This window comes from Euphorbia lathyris, chromosome 2, assembly GCF_963576675.1.
Source record: "Euphorbia lathyris chromosome 2, ddEupLath1.1, whole genome shotgun sequence".
NCBI classification, from domain to species: Eukaryota; Viridiplantae; Streptophyta; class Magnoliopsida; order Malpighiales; family Euphorbiaceae; genus Euphorbia; species Euphorbia lathyris.
The window spans coordinates 47,670,215-47,684,917 of NC_088911.1; the positions used below are offsets into that span (position 1 = coordinate 47,670,215).

The 14,703-nt window shown below is 34.6% G+C and overlaps 2 protein-coding genes across 4 annotated transcripts; one reads left to right on the top strand and one right to left on the bottom strand.

Moving 5' to 3' along the window:
* The first annotated feature begins 10,959 nt into the window (after positions 1-10,959).
* LOC136218085 (thioredoxin H7-like) lies at positions 10,960-12,006 on the top strand. Its single transcript, XM_066004834.1, has 3 exons — positions 10,960-11,234; positions 11,312-11,434; positions 11,530-12,006. Exons 1-3 carry the CDS (start codon positions 11,061-11,063, stop codon positions 11,659-11,661), a joined length of 429 nt encoding a protein of 142 aa, XP_065860906.1. The 5' UTR covers positions 10,960-11,060; the 3' UTR covers positions 11,662-12,006.
* A 1-nt stretch (position 12,007) lies between these two features.
* Positions 12,008-14,361, bottom strand: LOC136218084 (uncharacterized). Of its 3 annotated transcripts, none has more exons than XM_066004832.1 (3): positions 13,590-14,361; positions 12,758-13,244; positions 12,008-12,139 (listed from the first exon to the last, which is right to left on the bottom strand). In XM_066004832.1, exons 1-2 carry the CDS (start codon positions 14,102-14,104, stop codon positions 12,797-12,799), a joined length of 963 nt encoding a protein of 320 aa, XP_065860904.1. In that variant the 5' UTR covers positions 14,105-14,361; the 3' UTR covers positions 12,008-12,139; positions 12,758-12,796. The 3 variants fall into 3 exon arrangements, with proteins under 3 accessions (XP_065860904.1, XP_065860905.1, XP_065860903.1); XM_066004833.1 differs by having other exon boundaries at positions 12,008-12,152; XM_066004831.1 differs by lacking the exon at positions 12,008-12,139 and having other exon boundaries at positions 12,479-13,244.
* Between the last annotated feature and the right edge of the window lie 342 nt (positions 14,362-14,703).

Here is a 14,703-nt window from a genome sequence, read left to right on the forward strand (position 1 = left end):
AGTTATATGCACGTTCATCCAAAAGACCGACCAGATCTAAATCATTTGTAATTACATGAGCCCTTTTATGATATTTTAATATCAAATGACAAAATCACATTGAATGGATGATTTTTTTTGTAAATCCCAAGATTACGGGTCTGATACATGCGTTTGTACTAATTCAATGATAATATCATATTACACTTGTCATGCATAAAAATATGAGGGCATAGTAAGCATGCAAGATTTAATGAAAGATTTGTGTTTATGACTTCATCTTTCATAGTTTATTAGATTTATCATAATAACATGTAATGATATTCATAGCACTTTATAAGAGTGAGGGATCTCAATTTTCTTTAATTAAAAATGGAATAAGAAAGGGGAGGAAACTTATCTTTTTCATCATAAAATTCCAGATTTAATGTAGAAAACTCTTTCCCACCAATATATGGAGAACTGTATCTTTGGATAGATTTGTTGTACTGATTGAGCCAAAGTTTGAGATTGTGATTTCTATTCTGTTGACTCCATTGTTTTGTTCTTTGTGAAACTCTATACAATCAAGATTTTGTGATCTTCTGTTTGTTAGAGATCCACGCTCACCGCACCAATTGATAACTCGGGGAAAAATCCTTGATCGGAGCACTTCCCTGTGAGGCGCCGTTGGGATCGGCCGGGGACACTCCGATGCCAAAGTCAGTAAGGAAGATCAAGAGAGCAAACTGAATTGACAAAGGGTAAGTAAAAGTGTACCTTGATAGCCTAGGGGTGTAGGCTATATATAGCTAGGAAGTCGTAACCTTCAGCAACTAGAAGGTCTCCATTAATGCTCCATTAATGGCGGTTACTGGTTACCTTTAAGCTGGCGATTACTGGTTACCTTTAACCTGGCGGTTAGCTAATTGATAGCTCATTAATGGTCTTTATGGCCGAGTCGGCGGTTAGCCGTTACTATGATGAATCAGGTGAAAGAGGAGATTCGCCTTATAGGTTCGCCAGCGGATCTCACTGAGCTGAACCGTGGAGATCCGCCATCCGGTTCTTCTTGCGGCGTTCTCAAGGTGAATATCCCTTTTGGTCCTTGGGATAATATTCTGTCAGTAAGATGAATATCCCTTTTCGTATTCTTTGATCCGTCAAGGCGTATGTACGCTCTCCTTGAGAGCTATGGCGGGTCTCCGCTACTCGCTCTCATCGGGCGTGCGTATCTCGTTATGGCGTATCTCGCCATGGTCCACGTGGCGTGGCATAATGCTAGAGACTCCTTCCTTTTCCTCATTATTTGCATATTCTCCCCTGCATTAATTATCATTAATTCCACATTAATCATGTATAAATATCTCTTTTAGAAGGAATAATGGTTTGCCATTATTTCTATTAATTTTCCCTTATTCCTTATTCAAGAATAATTTGGGTTGTTATCAGTCCCCATTAATTAATCAATTGCAGTACCATTCGATATAAATCAAGTGTAAAAGTTTAAATCAATTTAACGTTAGAGATGAATGAATGTCTCGAACCTATCTCTGAAGGGTGTAGATACCGAATTTTCCAGTCTAGTACATCAGGCGGTGACTCATTACAATTCAACTATAAATTGTTTAATGTTGCATTTTAAGCATCATTAATTATATGCCCCGTTCGTGATGCGATGCACTTTTTTTTTTCTGGAACCGCAGGTGACACTCCCTCCAAAAAGTATTGTACACTTACCCCTAGATCTATCCACTACAAAGATATAAGAACTTGAAAAAAGCCAAGCTTGTCACCTTAACCCCATGCTCCTGACACAATCACAATGAGTAAAAGGCAACCATGGTCCTCCAACCATTTATTGTTAAATGCTTGGGCGCCAAGTTAAATTCCCTTGAAACCTCCAAAAAAAGGGAAATAGGGGAGTCATATCCCAACATCTAAATGGTATTCGTAGATAATCATTTCATGTGAACCTATTCGAATTGTCCACCCTCTCTGTCCTCGATAGTGCTGATAGTCTCAATGGTCATCCTATTCGGTAGCATGTCGAAATCACCCTTAGATCCCGGTTTATGATAATGCTATAAGCATCATCTAGAGCCTTCGAATTTGGCACTGATGGACATTTAAAAGTGTCGAATAAACTTTGATATACGAAACTAAAATCATACTCCACTCTCTGATAAGCTCATGGAAGGCTAATTAACATTGAGCACTCATTCTCCCAGACAATCCTCGTCGGCCTAAACACAGAGGGCTCCACTTTCACCACTTGCTCCTTAGGATCCATAACCTTAAGGTCGGTATCATAAATGGAGGGAAACTCCGAACATTTTTAGAAACTTTCTTACTCTTTGAGTTCCTCTTCTAGGAACGCGACAGTTCCTTGATCAGGATCTCGGATGATACCATCTCTAAAGATGAATTGTGATCAACTAGCCGCTTCAGACATACTCCAGGAAGATTCCTAAGGCCAAACACAAAAAGAGCAAAATCGTCCCCAAAGGAAAGAAAAGACGAATTAGAACAGAAGAATCCATAAAAGAATACACAAAAGGCCGAGGTAGTGACAGACCTCTCGGTTTTGCAGGAAATAAAGCACCACAGTCAGGGAAACAATGTCCTCCTATCACTAGAATGAGATAACCATTAGCTCTCAGGCAAAAAAAAAAAACCCAGGTCCTTAACCAAACTATTTTCAGAAAAGGCAATACTTTAGAGTATCTATAGACAACCCGGGAAGACCAAGAGTCACAACGATCATCACATTCATTCAATACACTGTCTTTTTGTCCACCATTTAGAAAAGGCATGAGACACACATGCACACGTCCATAAATGCAACCCCACTATTCGGTCACTCCATTAGGAGAAAGACATATGACATTATACCTCATTATTTTGTCAAACTTTGGTCATGACACCTCGAACGCTCCTCACTAAGACGGTCAAGAAACCTCGAACGATGTTCAGCAAAGCAGCTAGAACCCCCCAATCATTACTCCCCATTTGGAAGAACCTAATCTAACAAATCACATGTGGGGACTTCTTGATAATAACTTTGGGCTTCAAAGCCCAATTTCATATGCTGAGGGCCCATAAAGTGGACTACATGATTAAAGCCTAGCTTCATACGCGAGGGCCTATCAATTGGACTACATGATTAAAGCCCAACTATCCAAAGATGAAGGCCACGCCTGGCTCGGTACCACAAGACCAAATTGGACTACTGTGAGGAACCCGACATGAAGAGCTAAGCAAAGCCCAAAGACATTATAGACTTTGGGGAATAGATAAAAACCTATCTAGAAATGGACCTTTTCTCTCTCTACTTTATCTCTCTCAGTACTCTAATTATTCCTATTTACTTGATCGTCAGAGTTCAGATATGGACCGTTCCCGCCACAAAACATCCGATTTCGACGGGCTTACAACAATTCAGTCTACATATCTCATTACATGCTAAGAACTCAAAAAAAAAAAAAAGTTACTCATATAACACAATCATTTTATATTCTTTTCACCTATCCATCTGCCTTTATTTATCCTTCATTCTTTATTCTTTACTTCCGCGTAAGCAAAAACAATTGTTGGCTCTCTCTCTCTCTCTCTCAATAAAATGAGACGTGATTTAAGTTGCATCTATATGTTGTAGAAAATTGAATTTTAGAAAGGGTGCCTCCTCCTATATCCAAGATCGGTCCTGAGATTTCGAGTGCCATGTATAGAACTTAAGTAAAATGCTAAACTAATAAAATGAAAAAATACAATATTTTAGAATTTAATTACAGAAATAAAGTAAATATAGTTTTATTTGCATATTTTGAAGCAGAATTAGTCATAAGACTCTTATAATCAATGTCTTCAAGCAAATCGTGTTCAATAGATAATTAAGTTAATCCATTTAATATTTCTTATGACACATGATCATAAATATGGTTTAAGTAACTTTAGTTTACGAAAAATATTTTATGCAGATTCAAGGTTAAATATTATAGTCAATAATATCCTATAATAAACAAACATATTTGGAAAAAAAATTGTTTTAAATAACTCAATATCTCAATAGTTCTTTTTTTTTCTCTCATTTGGTAAAACAGTTCCTAAATTTTTTAACGTTTGAAACAAATCTTTAACTATCAATATCACAAAAATCTTTATGGTGCCTCTACTATTTAAAGGCTCTATACGATTACACTTCCTGCATACCTTCAAAGTTGGCCCTGCTTATATCATATATTTGTTTTTTTTATAATGTTCAATCAATTTTTCCTCATAATAGCTTATTATACTCTACAAAGTCTATATATATTTATGGCTTAAAGTGTAACGATCCGGTTCGAAGTAGATGACGCTGGAGTAGATTGTTTGAGCAATGAGCAGTCCTAAAAGATGGCAATGAGAGTAGGAATGAACTGAATCCCATATCGGAAATGAAGGGGGAGTGACTGAAGCTTATTAGTACAGTGAGAATCTAATATATGAAAACGCGTTTTAAAGCCGTGAGGTCCAAGATATTGGATTTGGGCTAAAGTGGACAATATCTACATGGTATTGAATCAGGATGTTACATAAAGTCCAATTAGATTCCTAATTTATACTTTAAAACTTACTTGCCGTCAATTAGTTTTCTATCTAATTGTATATCAAGAAATACGTTAGGGATTCAATTGATTCTTTCGGTATGGTATTTTTTTTTTTTTTTGGTAGGATTCAGTTTGGTATTTTTTGATATCTTATATAGTGTTTTTATATATATATATATATATTTTATATAGAGATGTAATTTAATTGATGGTTTTAGAAGGTTAAAGATTTAATTAATTTTTGAAATATAATTTGAGTAGCTAATTAAATTGTAAGATATAAATTAGTGACATAATTGAGCATTAAGGCTATGTTTATATACTTTGCCTTAATATAGAGAGGATAAACTGTTATGTTTTATTTTACTTTCCTCCTAAAAAGAGGAATATAGAGAGGGAAGCTTTAAAGCGAGTGGTCACCAGCTTCAATAATGTGTGACCATCAATATACACGAACACGATGTTGACGATTCCTCATTGTACCAAATGGAATCAAGTTTTCTATATTTTATTTACGTATGTGCTTTAACACAGTAGGGAGGATTTATGTGCTCCATGATTATCTTAACATCAGTTTTCGGTTAAAGGAAAGCATTTATACTTAATAGGATAATATATATTATTCTGTAAAATGTAATCAATCAGTCATTTGGTTGTAAAAAAGTAAACTGCATATATGAGATATTGTTATGGTTGTAAAAAAGTAAACTGTATGTATGAGATATGTTACACGTATCTTAGAATATTATTATATAATTCACATAATAAATTAAAAATGAAGTTCTTACTTGCTCAACTGTAAACTTATCTTTTCTAATATTAAAATCGCATACCCTGACTTTTTTTGTTTTACTTTTTATAAGACGCGTATAATACATTTTCCGTATTTAACTTACTTTTTTACAACTGAGTGATTAATCGATTACATTTTATGTAATTTCGGAAGGCTAATTGGACACTTTATCCAAGTTAAGGGGCTATTGAGACACTTTGAAAGTTCAAGAGGTCAATCAAACTTTTTAAACAAGTTCAGATGACAACAAATGATGTATGAAGTCTAATAATAATAATAATAGGCTTAAACCAACCATCTGAACTTGTCAATTTTGGTCATTTTGTCATTTTAACTTACGGGACGATCTATTTGTCACCTCAACTATTTAAAAGTGGTATTAACAATCTCTTCTTTTCATTATAACGGAAACAAGATGAAGTTCCAAATATTAAGAGAACTTGTACACTATATATATTAACCTCATTTGCAGCTTATTTTAGCAGTACAATGAGAAAATATCATGATTGTTTCGTTATAATGAAAAGATGGGGTTGCTAATACCACTTTTAAAGAGTTGAAGAGGCAAATAGATCGTCTCGTAAGTTTAGGGGAGGCAAAATAACCAAAAGTGACAAGTTCAAAGGCTCCGTATGGTTTAGATCATAATAATAATAATAAGAGCTTAATACATCAATTGCATTCTCAACATGTCCAAAAAGTTTGATTGATGTAATCAATTAATCATTCAGTTGTAAAAAAGTAAACTGCATACGGAAGATTTGTTGCACGCGCCTTAAAATGTTATTACATAATTCACATAATAGATTAAAAATGAAGTTTTTATTTGCTTGAATGTAGAACTTGTCTTCTTTAATATTAGAACCATATACCCTGACATTGGTCGTTTTACTTTTTTTACTACCTAAACCAATCATCATATCGGTCTCTAGGCCCCATTGCTGGAAAGGCTCGGTTTCAAAACCGTACTTTTTTTTTATATACGCGTGCAATACATCTTCGGTTGATTACATTTTGACGCAAATTTAAAAGACTAACTAGATATTTTAGGTAACTTAAAAAAACTATCAACATATTTTAATAATTCAGATCAATCAAACTTTTTAAACAAATTCATAGATAAATAATGTATTATTTAAGAACACTTGGACAAGAATTCTGTAATGAGAATGACCATGTACCGTAAAGAATATAAGCATGCAATGCAAGTGGGTCGGTGATGCAATGTCTACTTCAATTTCACTGCTCACGTTTCAAAATTTCAAAATAACAACAGCCGCAATTTTATATACAAATGCATTTCTAAGGTACTGCACTTTTACTTCGTATTCCTCCTGGCCCAATTTGGTTCAAAAATCGAACCAAATTGAATAACACCAAATCAAATTATTAGATATTTTATAGATCCAATTGAACCAAATCAAATTTTAATTTAATTTGGTTTAGATTGAACTGAAATATTTCGGTTCGGTTCAAATTATCTTGTATCTGTTTTTCTGTTAGTTTTATTAAATTTTTTTGTTAGTTTTATATTTTTCTAACACTTACAAATATTTTAAAAATATACATGTATACAATAAATCAATTAAAATTAAACAGAAAATCTTCCAGAATGTCGAATTCTAATGGTTATTATCTTTAGCCATATACCACTATCTGCATTAATAATGAAATATTATGATTTAATCTATTAATTATCTTTTAATATGTAGATAACAACATAAAGAGGAAATGATGAATTTTGTTTGGATGTTCTTTTCTTTGTCTTTTCATTAATTTATTCATTACTAGCTTTTCTACATATACTTCTATTCTATTACTGATTAAATTCAAATATAAGTTGTATGCCAATATTTTTAAGAATGTAATACTAACCTTTATGAATTATATATATATAAAAAAAAAGAACTAGAAGAAAGAACACTTAACTTCTTCCAAATTAAACTTTACTTTAATTTAGGACTTTAGGTGGAATTAAAAAAAAATTAAAACCTAAAAAATAAAAAGTGTAAGTCGGTTCGGTTTAAACCGAACCAAAAACCTAACTGCCTAAAAAATAAGAACCAAACCAAACCGAATTACAATTTGATCCAGTTCGGTTCGGTTTTTTGATTCGGGTTTTGGGTTTTTTGTTCAGTTCTGCTCACTCTTATAGGAAACTGTAGAGCACAAAGTAAAAATTACTTTTAACCTTGATGTGTGAATATCAATTTTATTTTTAACATTTAAAATGATGTCGTTTTACCTCCAATTTCGTACATTATTAAAAAATTACAAATGTTATATTCTTTTATTCTATACTAATTACATATCAATTGGTTCTATTTTTATTTGTGAGCTTTTTTTAGGTTTGGAGATAAGGTCTTTAAGCTTGACGATATATTTTGATTTCAACTTTTTTTCCAACACGTGTAGAACATGTGGTAGCTTTATATTAGGACATTTGTTTCTCGATAGGATGTGAAGTACTACTCTAGTTAGTGCTAGAAGGGCACTATAAATGGTAAGGGTTAGAGAATCTTAAGGTACGTTAAACGAACCCTACTCTATATCAGAATCTCTTCTTTTAAAAAAGTTACTCACTTAGACAGAGTCCTTTGCTAAACAATTGGCACCTCATTTATTTTGCAGGAAGCAACAGACTCAAAGGTAGATTCAGAGTTTCGACCTTTGAAAACTTCGTAAAATATCATTAATGTGATGAACAACAAGATTTTTCAGGAGTGGTTCGATGTGGACAAAGATAGAGTGACCATTGAAGACATCGTGAATGAGGAGGATTCTAGCCTTTCAAACAAGTCACTCTATTGACGGAATCAATCGATAAAAATCCTACAGGTTGCTTTTGACATGAGATCGGAAGATAAAAAAAAGTTGTGCAGCTAGGAAATACAAGCAAGCTCCCTCATGTATCTATAAGCATGATGGGCAATGTTCAAGTGAGTGATACATTCCAAACCGAGCTGGGAGCAGTGCACCAGGAGTGAGATTGAACCCCTAGAGTTTTGTTCCTTGATAAACACCCCTAAAATTCTACCATATAGATCTATTACATCGTTACACGTTAATATATGCTATTGACTAATATAAGTATATTTTAGATTCATTTCATGTCCATAACAAGTTTAATATACATAATACGATTAACATGAAATCTGATGGTGATAGCATGGTGTTAAATCTTAATAAGGTGTGAAAAGTGATTAGCGAGATGTTAAGTCTTAGTAATTAGTGAGGTATGTGATAATGGATATATGTATGATTGGAAGGTAATTAGCAGGTGATCAGTATTTGTTAAGATTTAATGATTGGTTAGTGGAAATTAATTGAGTCAGGATATAAATGAAAGAAAGAAACATCTAGGATGGCGAGAATAAATAGGGACAATGCGAGGAAAGATGGAAGAACCTCTGCAAATTGAAAGAGAGTGTGAAAGAGCATAAATGAGAAATGGTCATTTACAAAATGGAGTTTTCTCGAAAACAATAAGCAAATGGCTATTAGGTTGTCTTACTCGTGACCGTATACATGTTGTCCATTCGAATGATATAAGTGCAGTCTCATCAGGTTGTAGCCTGGCAGCTAAGCGCAAAAATTGATGCAACGTTCCGCCTTAAAAGATGTTTTTATCCTTTTAGGTGTGGCTTCTGATAACAAGTGAATGTTATCTGTCGAGCTTGTGGGAAAGGATTGGACTGAATGCTCCAAGATCCCGCAACTTGGGGATTCATATTCTGTATTGAAGACGAAAATCGCAAAACACATGTCTTGAGAGTTCAATAGCATGGATAGTTCCTAAAAAAGCGGTACATGTTGGAGCTTTCTATTGGAAAATTAGTTTCTGAATAAAAGGTGAAGTCCTACTCTAGTTAGGACTATGAGTAGACTATATATAATAAAGCTTAGAGAGTCTTGAAGTACGTTACAAAAATCCTAACATTGTTTTTTCTTCTCTAAGAAAGTTAGAGATTTAGATATTAGAGAACCTGTAACACCATGTCTCAATACCATGTGGATATTGTCCGCTTTGGCCCAAATCCAACACATTGGGCCTCATGGCTTTAAAATACGTTTGCATGTATTGGATTCTCATCTTACTAATAAGCCTCAATCACTTCCTCTCCATTTTCTATGTGGGTTTCAGTTCATTCCTGCCTCCATCGTCATCCCTTAGGGCCACTCCTTGCTCAGGCCTTCTAATCCGGCGCCACCCACTCCGGACCGGGTCGTTACAGGCCCACCAGCTTCCGTCTGGTTCATCCCCGAACCACACATCATACGTGGAGAGTCGGCTTTGATACCAATTGTAATACTCTGTCCCAATACCATGTAGATATTGTCCGCTTTGGCCCAAATCCAACACATTGGGCCTTACGGCTTTAAAACACATCTGCATGTATTGGATTCACATCTTACTAATAAGCCTCAATCACTCCCTCTCCATTTCCGATGTGGGATTCAGTTCATTCCTGCCCCTATCGCTATCCCTTAGGGCCGCTCCTTGCTCAGACCTTCTACCCCAGCGCCATCCACTCCGGACCGGGTCGTTACAAAATCCTCCTCAAACAACCAATGCCTCCTTTCTTTTGTAGGAAGCAACCATATTTGAAGGCAAATTCAGAGTCTGATACATTCACAAAATATCAACAGTTATTTCTCAATACTAATTAAACACTAATAATAATAATAATAATACAAAGAACCAAACGTAGACTAATATTCCTAGCGTTAATGTGAATTCTCTCACAAAATTTCCGTGAATATAATAATACTCTCTTCATTCCACTTTATAAATCATTCTAGCAAGTTAGTAGTTTTTTCCCCAAATAGTATAAGTCATTTTATTTTTCCAATAGTTTTTCGGTTCAAACATTAAATTGTTGTTTTAGTCCATGTGTTTTTTAACATTCCAAAACTTATTCCCCAACCATTACATTTGAGATTAAAAAAATTTAGTTAACCAATAAAAATTCATTAATTTGATGTTATATTAGGATTAGACTATGTTTACTTTGTTTTTTCCACCATTGGATGGTGATGAACTTTGACAAAGTAATCTCATCCAATGGTCGAAAAAACAAAGTAAAGCTTACTTTATTAAAAACAAAGTAAGTATAGAAAGCATTCTTATATTAATTGTATTTTTTAATTTGTGTGAAATATAATTATATTAATTGTATTTCTCAATTTGTGTGAAATGCTCTAAAATAACTTATGGAATGGAGGAGTATTTCATTTTTTTTTTCTTTTTTTGATATTTCATTGACTTGAGCATATAGTGCAGCAACTCATTAATTGAGGAATACTTGGATTGTGATGTTTATACAAGTGATAGATGGGGGAATATTCACCAATTAAATTATAATAATTGCTCATAGAATTGCGAATACAATTGGTGACTTTGTAGAAAAGCAAATTGACATTGTATTACGGCGCTACACAATAAAAGGAATACTACAACTGTTACGCAGAATACCTAAATCTTGTTCATTTACTGCTAATGGAGTTTCCATGCCCTCTGTTTTCTACCTCAAATCTTTCCACATTAGTTTCTGGTGGTCCATATTGCGAGTTACTAATTAGGAATCAGTTCTCTATTTAAAATAATATTATAACTTGCAAGCATTTCCATCTCAACCACCTCTATAAAAGCATCCTTATACCTGTTTTATATCCAAGCCATAGCCTGAGTTTCCTCTCAAGAATCAAACCTGCAAATTATGTCTGCAATGGAATTCCGTTTCCCCGTACTTCAAAGACGATGGAGTATGGGATCACGAATGCATAGTTTAGATCGTTCACCGACCTTATTAAAGCGACCTGAAGTTGTTGAAATCAAATCTACAGATCAATGGAGAACCTATTTCGATGCCTCGAAATCAAACAACAAACTGGTTAGTAACCGACTAACAAGGTCTACTTCGATAATGATTGCTTATGTTCTTATTGTTTTAATCTTGTGGTGTTGTAGCTGGTGATTCAATTCACAGCGACATGGTGCGGACCTTGTCGATTCATTGATCCTTCTGTCAAAGAGTTTGCTGCTAAGTACACAGATGTTGAGTTCATCAAGATAGATGTGGACAAGTTCATGGTAAATGTTATAACAAGTTAAATGATTTCTGATTCTTTCCTTTTTCTGGTCTTTGAGAATACTGAAAGTAATTGAAATTCTGTGGTTGAAAACAGATGGTGGCTGACCGGTTCCAGGCGAACACGTTGCCAGCGTTTGTGCTCATCAAGAAAGGAAAAGAAGTTGATAGGATTGTAGGAGTCAAAAAGATGGAACTCCAGAACAAGATTGAGCAACACAAAATATGATCATCAAGGCATAATTCTGCTGCCAAATACATATAAATATATATATATATATATATATATATATATATATATATATATTCATGTGACTGATAAGCAGAAGCAAAATAAAACTAGAAAGATGATGACAGTAGCACTTTTTGCCTGTGTAGGCACAAATTATTCTGCTTTTTACTCTCTTTTTTCCTTTTATGGTATGTCTAAACAGTTGCTGGATCTGTATGTATCTAACACAGGTAGTGTGCTCTCTCCCAAGTCGCATCAAATACAGGCTTGTGAATTGTAATTGGCTTCTAATTATGTACTAAGTGGGCTTCTACTATGAATTTCTGAAATTGGCCTCCCATATATAGATACATATTTCTTTCTCCTATTGATTTATTCTCTTAGCAACTGAAAAATCATTCCATCATTCTAATCCAGCAAGCAAGGCCCCAGCTGCACCCCTCTTATCTCATCTTCCATCATATGGTATGGACACCTATGCACATCAACTTTCAAATCAATAGAGAGAATCAGTTCCCACCTTTCTAAGGATTCCACAAACTTGCCTGGACTACACCAAATCTATTGATTACCAGCTAAGTTTCATTGTTTGCTGCATAACCGAACAAAAACTTAAACAAATTTGGCACTAGTTCTTTTCAAACTATTACGCTAATTCCAGAAAACTAAAGCTCAAAAGAAACTAGAAAGAAGTGTCAAAGGCATATATTCCTTACACTACAGGAACAGGATCTATGGGCATAATTTTGAAACAATATTAGACATTCAAGATTAAGGTGAAACAGTCAATGCATTTAATGTCACAAGTTCATAATTACTTAAGAAAGAAGGGAATTCTCTTTTATTTTATTTTATTTTATTCTCCACTTCAAGTTCAAGCAAAAAGGATCAAAATTAGATCGTTGCTAAATATACAAATATGAATTAGGATTCAACTTATGGCTGAAGTGACGATGCAAAAGACGATAGCTTTTTCTCCCTGCGACATTAACTAAAACCAGGACTTAAAAGCTTCTGACGTTCTTCCTACTATGCACAAACTTGCTATAGGAAAGTAAACATGATGTATTTACACTGGCTTAACTTAACTTACATGAATAATTATCAAACTTAGTGTTGAGCAGTTGTTCAGCTAGTTATCTATTCCACCCAGTACCCTCTTGAGATCAGATTTCTGTTCTGCTGTAAGTCTTGAGGGAAACGTGATATCAAATTTGACCCTAAGATTTCCTTTCTTGTGAGGTTCTTTTGAGATGGGCATTCCTTCATTTGAGATTACAATCTCATGGCCAGGTTTGATGATATCTGATGAAGGGATTGTAAGATATCTTCCATCCAACGTTGTCAAATCAACAGTTTTTCCTGTGAGAGCCTCCAGTAATGAGATTTTCTTATTGACAATAAGATCATTTCCATCTCTCTTAAAAACAGCATGCGGCTTTTCATCCACCACAAAAATTAGATCAGCAGGAATAACACCAGGTTCTTGATTGCCTTTCTCAGGGAAAGTGATCTTCGTGCCTTTCTTCCACCCTGGCTTGATATCAATCTTCAATATTTCGTCCACAGTCTTGGGCTTTCTGAAACAGAATTAATTATTCCATCAGCAATTTAATTAAACAAATTGTAGAATTTTCACTTCTGATCATATAAATATTCACTTATTAGTCTCAATCACAGAAGAGTCAATTCGCTGGAATTTTGACTATTTTTTTCCCAATTAACTCCGGAAATAGGAAAGGGAGAGGCAATCCAAATTTTATAAATTATACTACTACCAAACATCATAATGAATAATGAACGCCTAATTATGACTTTATAGCATTGAATTGCTGAAGAAAAGCTCGGATGTTTCTCGAAAAATGGAGCACAGTAATCTTCAAAACGAGCAAAGTGAGACGAAAACAATTCAAAATTCAACATACCCAAAATCATCAGGAACAGAACGAGAAATCCTCATTTTCCTTCTAGCTCCTTTGTAAAGGTCCTCCAAACTACACAGTAGCTTGCTTTCAATCGCCGCCGCTTTCTTGTTCCCTTGATTCCTAGTCTCCCCATTCCGGTAAAACCCAGTCTTCGCACTCCCATCACCGCCGCCAGATTCGCCGAAAAATTCGTTGAATATATCCTCGGCATCCCGCGGGTTGAACCGGAAAGGAGTGTCGTTAGCCGTCGGTGGCTTCCCCTCATCACCAGGACCACCGATTTCAAAAGATTTAAGTCCATCTTCTCCGTAGAGATCATAGATCTGACGCTTTTGCGTGTCAGTGAGAACGTCATAAGCTTCAGAAATCTGCTTAAACTTAGCCTCAGCTTCTTTCTTGTTAACCGGATTCTTATCAGGATGCCACTTCATTGCCAGCCTTTTGTAGGCCTTCTTCAGGTCATCGTCAGTCGCTTTCCGATGAACTTTTAGGATATTATAGTAATCAACTCCCATTCCTTTTTAGTATTTCTTTTTGTTTCAGTATTGAAAGAAGAGTGATTGATTGATTATAATGGCGAATGGATTTTCCTTAAATTGATGAAAAGTCGTGGGCTTGGCGAAATTCTTAAAGTTAAGGTGAATTGACGGAGGCGAACAAAGAACCCGGCGAGTCGGCCGGTGGTGGAGAAAGTAAAGAAGAAGAAAAATAAGCGAGTAGCAGTGATCACGGTGTTGATAACGCGTCACTGGGCGATATTTAAAAAAGGGGTAACGCTGGCGTAACAGGTGTTGTATGGAAAATGAATGCATCAGATAGTTAATGGTAATTAATTACGATATGGGATCTGTAACTGTAACTCTTGTCTGTGACAGTAATTTAATAATGGCAATAAATCTAGTAGTAATTTATTGTTGGACAAAACGCTGATAAATGCTTGTGAGTTGTAATCATCGTGTTGCAATCTCAATGGATGAATTTAATAAATATTAGTCCGTTTCATATTACATATCGATTTAGAGAATTTAATTATTGTCTTTTATTTATTTATTCTACTGTTTATTTATTCTATAGAAAATCTATTTTTCTAATTAATTTTCATAAACTCACGATT